This window comes from Ambystoma mexicanum, chromosome 9 (genome assembly GCF_040938575.1).
Source record: "Ambystoma mexicanum isolate Mex_15411 chromosome 9, UKY_AmexF1_1, whole genome shotgun sequence".
NCBI classification, from domain to species: domain Eukaryota; kingdom Metazoa; phylum Chordata; class Amphibia; order Caudata; family Ambystomatidae; genus Ambystoma; species Ambystoma mexicanum.
Genome location: NC_090931.1, coordinates 1005893160 through 1005909766, shown reverse-complemented (window position 1 = coordinate 1005909766; position 16607 = coordinate 1005893160). Strand labels below are relative to the sequence as shown.

Below are 16607 nucleotides of genomic sequence, written 5' to 3'. Positions count from 1 at the left end.
AAAATGCATTTTAAAACAAATGTTGATCTGTGTTTGGAGCATGGTAATGGATAGGTGACAAGTGCAGATCACACAGTCAGCACTTTTGGGGGTTTCCGCCAAGTCATTTTCTTGCAACTTGGGGACCTATGCTAGTACATCCCGTCACAATGTGTGTGATGTCTGGGCTTGTTAGCATTTTTAAAAAAATCCAGGATTTTTTGGGGGGAATTTGGCTTCAGAATCATGCAGTGATTCCCACATTCACCATTCCACCCTGAGTGCCACATGTCGGAAATACGTTGTAATCAATGGCACCTGTGGAACTATTTCAAAACAAGCCTTTTCATAAAAATACACTTGCTAGAGCCACAGTTGACTCCATGCCAGTCTCTAAACAATGCCAGCCACGTGCTGCCTCATGGTTCACCCTGGCCACTTCTCCCATAGGACACTCTTAGCTGGCAAACATCCTGGAATATCGCACTTTAAAATACTCAGTGCAATATATACATTCTAGAAGATAAGAACCGAAATGCAGGAAATATTATTTGCATATGTTTTCCAATTGAATTATTGCGTGAAACTCTAATTGTCTTATTATATTACACTAAACTAGTAATGCATTGTTAATGGGAAAATTAAAAGAACACTGTATTGCACTTCTAAATATGATATATTATATCACTTTTATTATGTCCCTTTCAGGTGGAGATTTACATTTTACCTTTACATATTTACATATGGGGTTCGTTTCTTGAAAAAGGTAAGACAATACTTTTTTTAAATAACGCTTATATTATAACAGATGTCTTCGTTATGCTGGATAACAGTTTCCCATAAATGTATCAAGTGAAATTGCTGGTAAAATGTTTGCTGTGCATTACATGTTATTTTATTATCACCTGCAAACTTACACTTTCTTCCTTTTGAAAATGTGTGGTGTGCTAAGTAAAAGTGAAACAAAAGGTAGATATTGAATTGACTTGTTGGAATGTTTGCTCAGTGATTTGAGGCATTTTGGTGTGTGACGTTTTATGGTGCTATTGTAAATTTACTTAGCAAATTCACTAAAGAATGTTATAGTCTAATGCATTTAGGTCCACTAATAAATGAGGGAGCCATAATGATCAGTGCCAGTATGTGTTGATTTCAGACTGTGTAGGATGGCTGTACTCAGGGCACTTAGGCTACTAACTGCCCCTTCTGAAATCCAATAGTGAGGTTCTGCAACTGGGAATTGTAATGCAAGGTGTGTGTGTGTGTGTGTGTGTGTGTACATTTGTCCATCAATCCCCCCCAGCAACGGGAAAGACTCACTTGCCTGGGAATTCAGGAGGCAACTCAAGTCAAACCCTGACATATCCGGTGTGGCTTGGATGGAGAATAACTGTAACATATGTGGGTTTTTGTTTCATACTTGTTCACTTTATAAATTCGGTAATTGTAATTGTAATTGTTCAAAGCTCTTCAAGGTGGGAAGGGAACAGAGGAATACAGAGTCATTCTTAGGTCTTGAAGATTCTGAATGATCTAACAAAAAATGACTAGCATACTAGGCCTGACAGCATTATTACTAGTGAAGTGCAAGACAGGAAGCAGGGAGGAGAGGGATAAGACATACAATCTATAGGCTATCATACAAGGCCAGCAATGCTTCAGATAGTGTAAGTGCATGACAAAAAGTGGGGAGAAAGGGGAGGGGAGAAGGAGGAGGAGAAGAACAAACAGAAACAACTACTCTACTATGCCAGGTGGACTAGGCCTAGTGCATTCTAGGTAATGTAAGTGAAAGGGAGTGGGGGGATCAAGTGCGCACAGTGAAGCAGTACCTTGGGTTAAGTGCAGAGAGGTTACCCTTCTCATGGAGCGAATTTAAGAAGTTCAGTAGTGGTGAGCCGAAGTTCAGAGGCCCAGGGGCAAGTGCAAAGACTAGCAGGGGAGCCTGGGACCTGTGAGGCTCTGTAGGTGCATCAGGCGACCAGTCAGCATAAACATAGCAGAGTTAGAGAACAGAAAGTGGAGGGAATGGAGAGGAGGTTAGCAAGGGAGAGGGAGAGAGAAAGAGGAAGAGAAGAAGAAGGTCTTAAGGAGTTTCTGGAGGTTAAGCAGACCAGGCTGAAGAAGGAGAGGGGTTGGGAGGTTGTTCCAGAGTGAAGCAGCTGCTGAAGATAAAGATCTACCCCTAAACCTCTGTATGGAAAAACAGCTCACCCGCAGAAAGTTGGAAGAGGACGAGCGGAAGCCTCTAGAAGGAGAGTATTTAGGGATAGAGAGTTGTAGATAGTGTGGGCCCCGGCCCCAGAAGTCCTTGTGGACTATGCAGAGGGTCTTGAAATTGATCCTTGCAACCATGTGGAGCCAGGGTAGGGATTTCAGTGCCAGAGAGATGCGGTCCATGGGCCTGAAGCCAAGCACAAGTTTTGCGGTTCTGTTCTGGATGAGTTGTAGAGGTTGGACGGTAGAAGTAGGAAGCTTGAGAAAGAGACCTTTGCAATAGTCCAGTCTAGAGAGGACCAAGGTTCTGGAGATGGTAAGCCTGTGGGGGAAAGTGAGAAAAGGAAGTATACCTCTGAGGAGGTGCAGCTGGTAGTGGGACATTTAGAGATGTCCAAGATGTGAGAGGAGAAGGAGAGAGGGGAGTCGAAGATGACACACAGATTTTGTGCCTCACTAATGGGTGAGGGTGCAGGGCAAAAGGAGGTCGGCCAGAGTGAGAGTGGGAAGGCTGGAGCAAGAGTCCCAATGAGGACGATCTCTGTGTTGCTGGCATTAAAACAGAGATCATTCGCAGCACACCAAGACTGAATTGCGGAGAGTCAGGATTGAGCGAGGAGGAGGAGGCCGAATGTAGCCTGAAAGAGAGCTGTGTGTCATCCGCATAACACTGAAGGTTGACGGTGAAGGTGAATATCCTGCGAGCCAGAGGTGCCATGTAAACATGGAAGAACCACAGGGATAGGTTAGAACCCTGGGGGACACAACAAGTAGAGAGGTTGATAGTGGGGAGAAAAGACCTGAGTCCCACCTGCGAAGGACGGTCAGAGAGAAAGGAGGCAAGCCATGCCAAGGCCTGATCTGTGATGCCAAGGGTATCACGAAGATGGGAGATCAGGATATTGTGGTTAACCATATCGGAGGCAAAAGAGAGGTCAAGAAGAATGAGGACAGAGGGAGAGTTAGAGTTAAGATTTGAGAGCAGGTGTTCAGAAGAGCAGTTTCTATGCCTCTGGATGCTCTAAAGCCAGATTGATCGTCATGGAGACAACCAACAGATTCAGTGTGGAGGGTAAGCGGAGAGATAGCCAACTTCTCCATGAGTTTGCCCAGGAAAGGAGTGATAGAGATTGGGCGGTAGTTTGCGTAGTTTGCCAGAATAGAAGGGTTCGCTGAAGGTTTTTTGAGCAGAGAGTGTGCAAGAGAGTGCTTGAGAGAAGTGGGTAAATAATATTCGAAAAAGATTGGGTGGGGTCAAAACCAGGTGGTAGGCGCGCTTAGGTCAGTAATCAAAAAATGCCCCAAATTTGAGTTGGAGACAGCTGCAGATTGCGGCACTGGTTAGACTAACCCTTGCCTAATAATAAACTGAGTATGCTGAGAGACGTTCCAGTAACACATGTGCTTGCCCTGATGTATGGATTAGAACATGCCCAATAAATCAAACTGACACAGTGAATACTTGATGTTTATTTATATCATGTGGCAACAATTCTATATCCATAAATCAGGGAAAGCACATGTGATACCGGCACGTCACTCAGTATACTCAGTAAATAATATTCCTCATCCCACTGATACGATTTACTGACAGTCTGTTGTATTGGTCATATTTACATAAGGATCAACAATTGTCACATGTACAAAGAGCTTCAGAAGGTATCTTGCACTCATCATTTATAAATCCAAATTCTAATAAACATGCTTTCCAATTTTAAACCTGCATCTGCCTGAACACATTGTCAGGGATGCTGAGGTTTGTCATCTAGAATTTGATGCATAAACGCTCTCTGCATGTGGATGGGACTATTGACAATGTGTCTATGGCCTCCAGTGTGACTGGGGTGCCTGCGTCTTGGGTTAACTCACACCCTGAGAGTTTACCCACAAAGAATCCATTGAAGTTTGAATGTGGTGACCACCACTGGTTGGATGATGCTTAAACGTTTGAAAGTATACAACTCTGTGAATGGAGTGTCCATCATTGCCATGGCCCTAATGCTCCATAAATAAGGGGGGGCTGCTCATATTACCTGGAATAATCTTCATAAATATTTCAGTAACCCTACACTCCCCTGCCCCCCTTTTGCACTTCCCTTAGATGACTCCCCTGGCTGCACTTGCTCTGAGCAATTGCTGCCCTGACCGCACTGCCCTTCTCCCTCCCGCTGGCACTTCTCCTCCCCTGCACTTGCACAATCTGAATGACACAAGGCCTAGTAAGATCGTTTGTTACATCTTCCGTATCTCTCCCTACCTTGTCTTGTCGTGCCTAGAAACACTTGTGTACAGGCGCGTTATAAATGACTCATATCATCATATCATAAAGATGGCTGACCTGAAGTCAGTGTCACTGATACTGATTCAAGACAGGTTTTACCCAGTACTTTGGAGAACTGACCAGAGTAACACCATGACCAGAACTCACATTCTTTGACTCCCAGGTCATGGGTCCAGACAAAATCCAGGCCTTGAATATTGGTCCCTCAGTATCAATCCACCAAAGATCCAGTAAGTGAACAATAGAATCAATGTGAACTACAATAAGCCACAGTTACTGGGTCCTGAGACATGCATGTGCTAGTTATTTCTAAGCATGCTTACAAGGAACCTATGGCGGTACACAGAATTAATTCAGAATGTCTCATTACACGCTTTCCACCAAAGAGGGCCCAGTTACTCCTTGCCCAATGTTAACATTGCTGGAGCCATCTCTCCATTGGATGGAAAGTTCAGCAAAGTACTCCAGCCTCAATAGCCGTCCCCTATAACCACTCTGAATTTTTATTTTTATTTTGCTGAACATAAAAAAGTAACTACCGAGGAGAGATTCATTATTTTAATGATACCTGTAGCTTTACATCCCATTGTATTCATTGTGATTGATTTTACTTGTTGAACAAATATCATTAAAGAATATGCAAATTGTTAGTCAACTCTCAGGACAAAGCCTTTACTGAAGTGCCTGGAGAAAAATCTTGACAATGAAAAACTGTATTTGGTTCAAAATAGGGGGATGAAAAACATTGAAACATTGAAATAGTTCACTTACAAAATATTCTCTCAAAAAAAGTGGTTTTATCCTGGCAACACGTTATCCGATTGTTTGGTGTGATCTTATGTGACACTTGCAGCCATAGAGAATGCTCGTGGTCATCCGGTGGGGGGCTTGGCCAGTCTCCCTACGCTTGAAAGTATTGAAAATAGGTAAACCCTCACTGCACGTATTGTCTGCAACTCCCAGCTCCCCTCCTACTCATAAACATATTTAAACTTCCTGGGGTGCATTTTAATAGCATAATACTGAAGAAAGTGATTGAGACATATTGGTACAATCGACATCCCCGAGGGAGAGTACTAGTTGCAGGGTGTTTTAGTGAACACATTGATAGTATGGATGGTATGCCTATTTTGCCCCTGAAAGCGAAGAAATTGAGTCAATGCTTGGAGGTGTATAACTTGGAGTGCCATAATTTGCACATAATATTGTTGAAAACTCACAGACCAATGGGAAGTTTGCAAGTTGCATCGATTATATGTTTGTTAGACAGGAAGTTTGACCCAATTGTAGTCCTCTAGAATTGATACAGACCAATCTTAGTGATCACATAGTGTTGACTTGGGAATACACCACTGAAAGAAATGGAGAACAAATACTTAGAAAGTACTGTCCGGGGATTAGGGTTAACAAACAGGGAAACTGCATTGACTGGACAGGTACTATCATAGGGAGATTAACTCCCATTTTCAAATTTGTTTTACTTCTTTCCTGAATAAGTTGAATGAGAGTGATTCGGATGTAAACAGCGTATTGTCAAAACTCTTTCACAATCTAAAACTTTATGGTGTGAGTAAGCGGGCTAATAAGGGAAAGACAAAAATTATGGTGTTTGGGAGTAGAGAACACAGAAACAAAGGATCCTTTACTTGAAAACTAAACCATATTAAGCCGTAAGTGAATGACTATTATATATATATTTAGGAATACCGATTAGTGTGGCATTAATCATTAAATCATACTATAGTGACTACAGAATCCCGCGTATCCTAAAAAAAATTATACTTGTTAAAAATATAAATAGTTAGAGCAGGAAGTAACATCTTGGAATGTGCAACAAAAAAATATTTCAGTAACATCATTCCTGCTCTATTATAAAAATTGGAGCTACTCTCGGATAGACATGTTTCTAGACAAATTGGAAGGGAAGTTACTGAGGTCTATGCTAAGCGTTCCGAAGGGAACAGCGGTACAAGCTTTGTGTTGTGTATTGGGCCTGCGCTCTCTTCGAGTACATTGGTTATTAAAGCGGTCTAAGCATAACTGCTCCCTTTTGCTCTAAGAGCCTGAGGATAATACCTTAACGGCCTCATTGCAACCATATGCAGACAGATCCATTGAATCCCTTCTTTGGGGTATTGCAAAAAGAGACAGGGAAGCATTGTGTTAACATAGATTTTCAGCTAGAGAGGATCCGGTAAATCCCAGAATTTGAGAAACAGCATAAGACGAAGACGTGGGCATGGAACAGAGCTGACTGGATGAAAAAACTTAGCCCGAAGAAACAACATTTGGAATATACCCAACAGGGATTTCAAATTGATGGGCCCTGCACTTACTTGTTAAAACCTTGTGATAGGAAAATGATTGACTTTATCAGCTTTCTTCGTCTAAACATTGGAATATATGGGTAGTTGGATAGGTGTCCCTTATGAGGATAGAAATTGTAGGATATGTCAAAGTTTCATTGAAACGTATGGGCACATATTGACTCAATGCCATAGCCTAAGGGTTCATTAGGAGTGGGCTTATGCCTCTTTGTTAAAGAGATTGGTAATGTATAAAATAATCTGGCGCTCCCTCTATGCGCAACCTCCGTGGTTATAGTGGGCACAGTGTTTTATGTATTGAAAGAGGCCATACAAAAACTTATTTTGTACTAAACAAACTGTGTAAAAATAGGATGGAGCGATTGGTTGACGTGAACTGTAGATTACTGAATAGCGCTGGACAGAATTTTAATTAGGATATTAAATACATTCTGTTCACAAATAGTGGATGAAACTAGTTTAAATCACGTGCTTTAAACAAAAACCTGGTGTTTTAGAGATTTAAATGTAAATTGTAATGTTTGATATTAACGATATTGTGGATGAAATGAAAAAATATTGGTTTTGTTATTATGGAATAGACAAATCGGAGAAGCGGATATTTAAAACTTGCTATTATGGATTAGGTTTGTAATGTTTAGAGATGTGTATTTTAATCTGTGTGCTTAAGTTTTTATTTTCTTGTAACCAAATGCACAATAAATTATAAAAAATAAAAATAAAACAAATATGACACTCATGCCAGTGTGCATACGGATGTTCTGCTAGGAATGTTACAGAGATATTCATTTTTTAAAAACTGTATTTAGTTAACAGGCGATCAGGTTACATAGACATTCCACACAAAACATAAGATTATACATCGGTTGGTTATCTCATACACATCTTCAGTTACACCAATTGTAGTTTTAAATTGCAATATGCTACTTCTTACTTCTAGGTTTCCCTCAGGTATCTTCGGAATGGCTCCCAATTGCCTTTGGGTTTATTCGTGATTGAAGTTGTCCCAACATTACTTATTTCTCTTTCCTGCACATAGGTCAGATCCTTGAGCCATTCACGTGTTGTTGGCACAGATCTGTGTTTCCAATGTCCTAGTATACACTTTTTGGCAATTATACATCCCATGTTGAATAATCTGCAGGTTTTTTGACTGATCTTTCCAATGTCCCCTAATAGGTATTTAAAGGGGATTAGGGTCGGAGGGAGTCCTGTAATTTTGTGAAGCATTTCAACCACTTCTTCCCAGAAAGATACCACCTTGAAGCAGCTCCAAAACATGTGAATCGTTTAAACTGTATAAGTCTCAAGCGGGAATTGAAAGAGACTTCCTTTGTTAAATGACAAAGTCTCCGCCATTTAGCATCATATATGCTGGTTGCGGTGTCCCTCTCCCACTTACCCTTGACAGTGTTGTTTTGAGTAGTGGCAGCCCCTTGTATCAGCCCATATAACGTGGATATTAGCCCCTTTCGCTCCACCTTCCTTGCTATGGTATCTGTGCAATCTGAGGGCTCTGGCTTTTTAGGGAATGATGGCCACGTCTTACGCACCGCTGCCCGTATTCTGAAGTATTGTAGCATTTGTACTGGGTTGTTTCCTAGTTTGGCCTTAAAATTCGCCTTGCTTACTAAGTGGCCCTCTTGGAATAGGTATTTCAGTTTCATTTCCTTCCCTGGGTCTCAAGAGATCTGTTGGAGGAAGGCCTGGGCAGTTCCATAGGGGCATGTTGCCATTATACGGGGTTGGTATGGCAAGGCGCTTGAATATGCATTGCCATGCGCTCACTGTTGTGCGCACTGGGTAGAATCTGCATGTATCTTTATACTGATCATCTAATATAACGGATTTAAGATCCGCTGAGGCTGCTCCATATTGTTCATGGGCTCGGTGTCATGGTCCGAGGCCCGTCTGATAGCAACATCCTGCGTAATGTGCCTGTGCCACTGCGCAGCCAATTCTCCTCAAACGTATGGTTCAACTAGCATTTCCCAGCACATGCAGGGCATCTTACCCTCCCAGACGAATTGTGTTGTGATTGTGAGGAGTTTCGTGAAGCATTTGCACCCTGGCCATAATGGGATGTTGTTGAAGTAGTATAGCAACTTGGGCACCACTACCATCTTTAGTAGTGTGATCCTACCGAATAGGGACAGTGGGAACTTAATCCATATGTCTAGTTTCACGGCTAGTGTATTAAGGTATTTCCCCATGGTTATTCTCATATAGTAGTTTTTCAGTCCAGGCTACTTCCACCCCCCAGGTATTTTAGACTGGTACCGGCCCATTTACACCTGCATAGATCTGCCGGCTCTGTAGTGCCCTCAGTCAGCGGGAACAAGTCTGACTTTTTAGTGTTGATTTTATATCCCGAGTAATGTGTGAATTCGGCTTCTTCATTCATAACTGGTTTAATGTTCCAGTTTGGACTTTGTATGTATAATAGAGCATCGTCAGCATATAGGGAGATTATTTGTGGGGGTCCTCCAATGTGTATCCCTCCATTGCTATATCTGTCCCTCATCCGCAGCACTAGTGGTTCAATTGTTAATGCAAAAAGGAGTGGTGAGAAGGGGCACCACTGTCCGTGCCTGTGGCCAGTGGAAATAGTCTCGATATTAACCGGTGGGTGTGGCCTTTCGCTGTTGGATTTGTTTATAGTAAGTAGCCTGACGTACCCTATGGAACAACTTCTCAATACGGCAAACAAGAAGTTCCAGGACACAGTCGAATGCCTTTTCAGCATCAAGTGAGGCTGCATTGCAGATGTCTGGGGGTCTATCTGAGAAAGGGTCCCAAACAGCCACCTGAGGTTAAGGGCCGTGGACCTGCCGGGGATGAAGCCTGATTGGTCGGGGTGGACCAATAGAGGCATGTATGGAAGAAACCTATTGGGCAGTACTCTGGCCATTATCTTTGCATTTGAGTGGATAAGTGATTGCGGGCGATACGAGGCCACCTCCCTTGGCGACTTGCCCGTCTTCGGTACTACTGAAATGATCGCCTCAGACATCGACAGTGGGAGGGCGCCATTAATGTAAGATTCCTCCCATACTAAAGCACGTGTGGGGATAGGACTTCTTTATATGTTTTATACAGCTCCATCGTCAGTCCAGCCGGGTCAGGTGTTTTACCTGACGCCAGTGAGGCGATGGCTTCTTTCATTTCTTCTAGTGTCACTGCCTTATCCAGTATCCTGCAGACCTCCACCCCCACAATGGTGAGTGCTGTCTCTTCCAGGTACCGATCCACGTTCTCCGGGGTGCAGGTGTCTGCATTAGCGTATAGTTTTTTATAGTACTTCTTGGCTGCATTAGTATCTTTGGTTTTAGTTAGTAATTGCCCCCCTTCATCATCTATGCCTACTATGGTCTGCACTCCATGCTCGCCTCAGATCACACCGGCCAAAAATCGCCCTGGCCGGTCCTCCTCCCCATATCTGTGGGCCTGAACCGGAGGCGCTATTAGTTGTACTTATTTGTCTACTAAGTCCCGTTTTTTCATTAAATTCCCTTTGATTATTCCCAGCAGGGCCCTATCCCCTGTGTTACCATATTCGTGTTCAAGACTGTGCAGCTCCTTTTCTGTTTCCCCATTTCTCTCCTTTTTTTTTTAGGATTCCAGACGTAACCGATATTTTCGTGCCCCGCAGCCACACTTTGAATGTTTCCCATAGGGTTGCATGTTGGGAAACCATACTCTCATTAATTTTAAAAAACATCTCTATATCTGCACCTAAGGTGGATGTTAGCCTAGCGTCGGAAAGTGCCTATGAGGACATTCTCCATAGTGGTCGGGGTCTAGGTGTCGTGTTTAATATGATGTACATTGTGATTGGAGATTGGTCTGACAGGGTGCGTGGGAGAATCGTGCTCCCGTGCAAATTGTGCATCAATGTCACCTACATCAACCAATAGTCGATCCGGGAAATTGCGTCATGTACAGATGAATAATATGTGTATTTGCTTACGTCTGTGTGCTCCTCTCTCCAGACGTCCACCAATCCATATAAAGACATAATTTGTTGTAGTGTCTGGGCAGTCGCTGTAAGCCTCCGCTGTCTGACGCTAGATATGTATTTTGTTACGTCTAGTATCGTGTTGAAATCTCCACCCCAGATTATGGGTACTCCTAGGGTTTTCGCTAACATTGTTGAAATGTGGGTATAAAAGGTAGGGTCATCTATATTTGGGACATATGTGTTTACCAGCATTATCTCATCCCCAGCTAGTTTGCCTTTGATGATGCTGTATCTTCCCTCTGGGTCAAGCTGTACATTGTCTGCTCTGAAGGCTAGAGATTTGTGTATCAGCATAAGTACTCTTGATTGGGACGAATAGGATTTGTAATGTCGTTTCTCTCCCCATTTGAGTGAAAACCCCTTGTGCATGGAGCTCAATGCGTGTGTTTTCTGTAGCATCATGATCTTGGGAGAGTGTTGCTCTATGTATGCTAGAATCTTTCTGGCTTTGATAGGGTTGTTGATGTCCCGCACATTCCAGGAGATCAATCCTATAGGTTCCCCCATTTTGGTTTCAGTCATTGTTTTGCTGACACCTTGCCAATGCATTTTCACAATCGTGTGTAAGAAGTATTCCCCAAATTGCCTATAAACCTGCTCGGCAACTTTTCCAGAACGTTCCCACCTCCCCTTATTCCTGTATGACGTTCCTAACCACCCAATCACAGCTACATTCCCCCCAACAAATTCAACTTTGTGAACTTCCTCCCTCCTCCCCATCTCCTTCACCATCTACCCCAACATGATGATGTGCCCATTTAGTAACCATGGAACATCCCAGGGGCACTTCGATAGCAGTTACTTTACTCGGTCTAACAATCGGGTGCTGCCACACAGGCTACATTTAAACTATCTTTTCACACTTATCAGTTAAAACTATACTTATGTTGTTACTTTAAGGATACAGTATGTGACCTGCTCAGTTTCCAGCAGCCTCCAGCCCGTTCTCCGCTCTTGGGTTGTGGTTCCATGGAGGGGGAATAGTCGCATTCACATAGTTCATAGCGTCCGTAGGATTCTCAAAGCAATGTGCTCTCCCGCTGTGTTGTATTCGCAGTTTCGCTGGAAACATCAATGTGTATGGGACCCTTCTCGCTGTTTCACCGGATCATAGGTTCTTCTCTGGGCCTTTATCCCAGCCGAGAAATCACAATATATATGTAGGTTGTTTGCCTCGTAGAGCAGGGGCCCCTGTTCTCTTGATTATTTCAGGATGAGGTCTCTGTCCCTGTAAATAAGCATTTTGGCGATAACTGTATGTTGCAGGGTGCCTGGCTTGGGAACAGGAGCTAGGGTGCAGTGTGCACGCTCTACCAAGAAATGGGCAGAGAAGGTGGCTGGTTCGACTAGGGTTTTATACAGTGTCTCAATTAATGGATCCAATGGGCACGTGCATGCCGTCTCCGGTATCCCAACTATGAGTAGGTTGTTTCTCCTTGAGCATGATTCGAGGTCCTTGCATTTTGCCCTCACCTTGCTGAGTTCCGATTTTCAGTTGGCAATGTCCCGATCATGCCATCGCACCTTGTCCTCAAATTCGCTGATTGTGGTTTCAGCTTCATTCATGCGCCCACTCGCCTTCTCTAGTTTGGATTTCAGAGACCCCATTGTTGCTTTAATGTCATCCAGTTTTACATTTACCACCATAAAACTACTTCACATAGCCGCCAATAGGTGGTCCTCACGGTCGTTGCTGGCTGCAGCCTCTGAACTGGTAGACTGGGATGGGTCTGCCGCTCCTTGGGTGGGGGTCTGGGAGCTGGTAAAGGAGTCCAGGGAGCCTTTTTTCTTCCCGGGGCATTTCGTAGTTTCCTGTAATTCTGATTAAACGTTGGGTGTAGCCGTGGCCGTGGATATTGCTGGTCCGAGCCGCAGTTGTAGATCAGTTATATGTTTCCTGATATCAGGGGTTTTTCTTCCCCCCGTCCCCATCGGTATATTTGCTTGGTAGTACTGTATCTTCTGTTACTGTTGTAGCGTACTAGTAGTCATCTTATTGTGCTCATCCATGTTATTGGAGAATCCCTACACTGTACTGGGTGGCTTCTGTGTTGCAAGTACTTAAGGAATGAGGGTTTGTGTAAATGTGAGCTTTACCCCATGTGCCAGCTTCCCAACCCTCATTTGCTGAGGGGCCACTGGGGTTCGCTGTGACAATTTAGTGCTATTGAAGTTGCTGTCAGGGGGAGGCAGGAGCGTATGCGTGGCCTTCAGTTCTTATGTTGACAGCATTCAGGGAGGAGTGATTCCGTGTGTTAGGGGTCTTCACATGCTGTATTGTGTTCTAGTAGATATTGTCCATAATCTATGCACATTTGTAGTTTGCGCTGTGTTGTTGCCTGGATGTGCGTGCTGTTTTATTGCAGCCAGTTGCCTTTCGTGCAAGCTTTCTTTCTTCCTTGGCAAGTAGGAGTCATGATAAGCTGCTGAGGATTGTAACAGACCAACAGTGTATGGGTGGCAGTGGTGCCATCATTACCATACGGGTCACAGAATCTGTCATTCAAACGCATGCGTTGCTGCTGGGTAGTATGAACCTGAAGCTGCAGCATCAGCTCTTGTCCCTCTCAGTAACTCATGGTGGAGGCCATGCATGGGGGCCACCCAGGCACATGTCAGCATTGCTGAAGAATCCCTCCCCCTATTTACACAGGCGCCAAGCAGACCTTGCAGCACTCTGATCCTTTGAGGCAAGCTGCATTCCGAACAATTTTGTCTTTTTTTAATTTTAATTTTTACATTTTGCAGCTTTGGCCCATGTAGCAACAGCCCATAAAGCAATGGGAGGCACTTGCCTCTTTGCCCCTGATTTGAAGAGACCAGAAGGGTGTTGGTTACAGAACTTTCACATACTGATGTGTATGTCCCCCAACAGCTCCTTTGTCTTTGTGAACAATTATTGTTAGTGGGTGTTTGAGGCAAAGAGCACCGAGACGTATACAACAAACTGAACAGTACGCTCCCTTGAAAGGTTTGAGGGTACTGTGTACATCCTTCACTTTCGGGAGTGCCTTGCTGCCTGGCCACTATCTGAAAAACTAGCAGTGTGAGTGTGATGTTCTAATTTGCATAGATAATGACCTTTTTTGAAACAATATTATTATTTTTCAACAATTAGTCTTAATGTATGTTTCTGTTCAAACTTCGAAAAAGCATTTGTGATTAGATTGGTGTAACTTTCGTTCATTCGTTAAAGGTACATTTTTTTTAAATCCCTTTAAAATCTACATCTCCCTTCTCTGCTCACCCTTCCCATTCCAACTACCTGTTCTACCCCAGGACCATATCTACATTCCAAGGTTGTGTCCCCTATGTAGAGCAGTACACTGTTCATTCCCAGGTAGGCTTTCACTTCATAAATCCCATAGACAACGACATTCTTGAATACCCAAGAAGTTGTACATGTGAAATCCTGAGATAATAGGAACTTTAATGTTTATTTGTAGAATCAGGCCCTCTGAAATAAGAGACTTTGGATGGCATAGATACTATATTTGATGGTCGTAGCTTGCTCCCATCTTGAGATTTAGGATTAGATAGGTATTTTTCAAACGCAGTTGAAGTTCAATAAACACCCTTGAACTGTGATCACTTGTATCTGTCTTACTGTTTGATACAATGCCTTCCTTACACAGCTCAGTCACTGCTTTTGACTGCCTCCTCCCTGAAGGCTTCAAGATCACCTCCAAGCCTCGACCTCACCGCACTGGCAAGGGGTTGCCTTAATCTTCCCTGAGTGGGTTCCTGCTTCTATCCTACCCACCCAGCTCTACCTTTCCTTTGAGAGCCTGGGTTGCAAGTCGGTCATCTCTCCCATCTCCACCCTGACCATTGCTACCATTTACCGGCCTCCAGGTGCCACCACCCTGTTCCTCTCTGAATGGGCTGATTTCTGTTCTTCCTTACTTTCATCCACCTTCAACCTCCTCTTCTTGGGTGATTTCAACATCCTACTGGACTCCCCTGGCTCGACATCCACTTCTTCATTGATCTCTGCACCTCTCTATCCATCTCCATTCTCCCTTCTGATCCAACCCACTCGGCTGGACGCAACCTGGCATGCCCTCATACACGGTGACCTTTCTCTCCCCCCCACTAGTCGCCCCTCTCTACTGGTCAGACCATTCTCTCCTCTGTTCCCATTTGGGTCCCTTTAGCCCTCTGACCCTCCACCAAAAGCCCTGCCAACCTCGCTAACTAGCATCTGACCGATGAAACGAGTGTCAGCTGCTGCCTTTGCTTCCACCCTCATCCTCCCTCGCACCCCTTCCTCATACTCTACCTCTGACTCTGCGCTCAGCAACCTCCACTTGTCCATAACCAATACTCTTGATATTCTTGCTCCTGTTATGAGGATCCGCCTGAAACCTGCCTCTAAGTGTGACACCTGGTAGGACTCTGAACTTGCAGCCCGTGATACAAAAGTTCGGGTGGCAGCAAGGAAGTGGCAAACCTCAGGCTCATTCTCTGACAAACTGGCCTGCCGCCTGCTCCAAAGGCAATACAGACTCTCCATCCATGGCAAGAAAAGAGCCCACATACAGGAACGGGTTTCCGGTGCTACCAACAACATGGCAGAACTTTTCAAGATCTGCAGGGAACTAGCCAACCCTTCCGCAGTGTCCACCTCCCTTTCTCCTACCCAGGCCCTCTGCAACGCACTGGCCACTCACTTCACCAACAAAACTCAGAAGATGCTGAACACCCTTGTTACTCACCCTCCCAACCCATCCCATACTCCCTTGCCTCCCTTGGCACCTCACCTTCCTCCTTCCCCCCTATCCTCCTTCTCACCTGTACACCTGATGAAGTTAATAGATTTGTCTGCTCCATGAAGGTCACTTCTAAACAGGTTTCCCCTTGCTCTTCCAGAACCATCAAGGATAACATTGCTCTCTTGACTCCGCTCTCGCTGATTTCTGCAATCATTATTTTTCCACTAGATCTTTCCCCTGCTCACTTAAGCACTCCATTGAGCACCCCCTCGTGAAAGAACCTTCAGCAGACCCTACCTGTCCCACCAACTACCGCCCTATTTCCATCAACCCATTCCTGGGATAGCTGCTGGAGAAACTGGCATTATCCCAACACAACTCGCACACCAAACTTGTTGGTGGTCTCCGCGACCATCAATTGGGATTCTGAGCATCCAGTGGCATGGAAACCGCTCTTCTGAACACCCCTGAAGAACTGCTCACATCTCTGGACTCTAACTCCCCAGCTGTCCTCACCCTTCTCAACCCTTCCATCAACATATAAAGGCTCCACGATACCCTTGGTATCTTGGAACGGGCGCTGGAGTAGCTGACATCCTTCCTTAATGACGGCTCTTCCCAAGTCATTCTGGGCACCTTTGCCTCTCCTATTTCCTCTCCACCTCTGGTCTTCCCCAGGGGTCTATCCTCTCGCCTTGGCTCTTTAATATCTACTTTGCCCCACTTGCACACCTCATTTCCTCCTTTTCCTCCAACTTCCAGTGTAATGTAGATAATACACAACTCTTTTTCAAAATTCCTGCTGACCCTCTTGCTCCTTCCATCATCCCTGACTATCTATCTGCCATCCAGTCCTGGTGCACTTCCAACAATCTCTGCCTCAATGCCTGTAAAACTGAGATCCTTCCCATCGGGACACCTGTTCCCTCCTTCTTCCCTTCACTCTGGCCTTCCTTCTTGGACTCTCCCCCTGCTCCTTCTTCTGAAGCCAGAAATCATGGAGTCATCTTCGACTCCTCTCTCTCCTATCTCGCTTACACTCAGGACATTGCCAAGAAGTCCCACTT

The 16607-nt window shown here is 44.4% G+C and overlaps 1 protein-coding gene across 2 annotated transcripts in view; it reads left to right on the top strand.

Annotated features, from left to right (window-relative positions):
- CERS6 (ceramide synthase 6) overlaps window positions 1-16607 on the top strand; it is a 1220327-nt gene that overhangs the window by 631392 nt on the left and 572328 nt on the right. For both annotated transcript variants that reach the window (XM_069616260.1, XM_069616259.1), the window contains exon 4: window positions 688-745. In XM_069616260.1, coding sequence (XP_069472361.1) covers window positions 688-745 — 58 coding nt within the window. The remainder of the gene's footprint in view (window positions 1-687; window positions 746-16607) is intronic.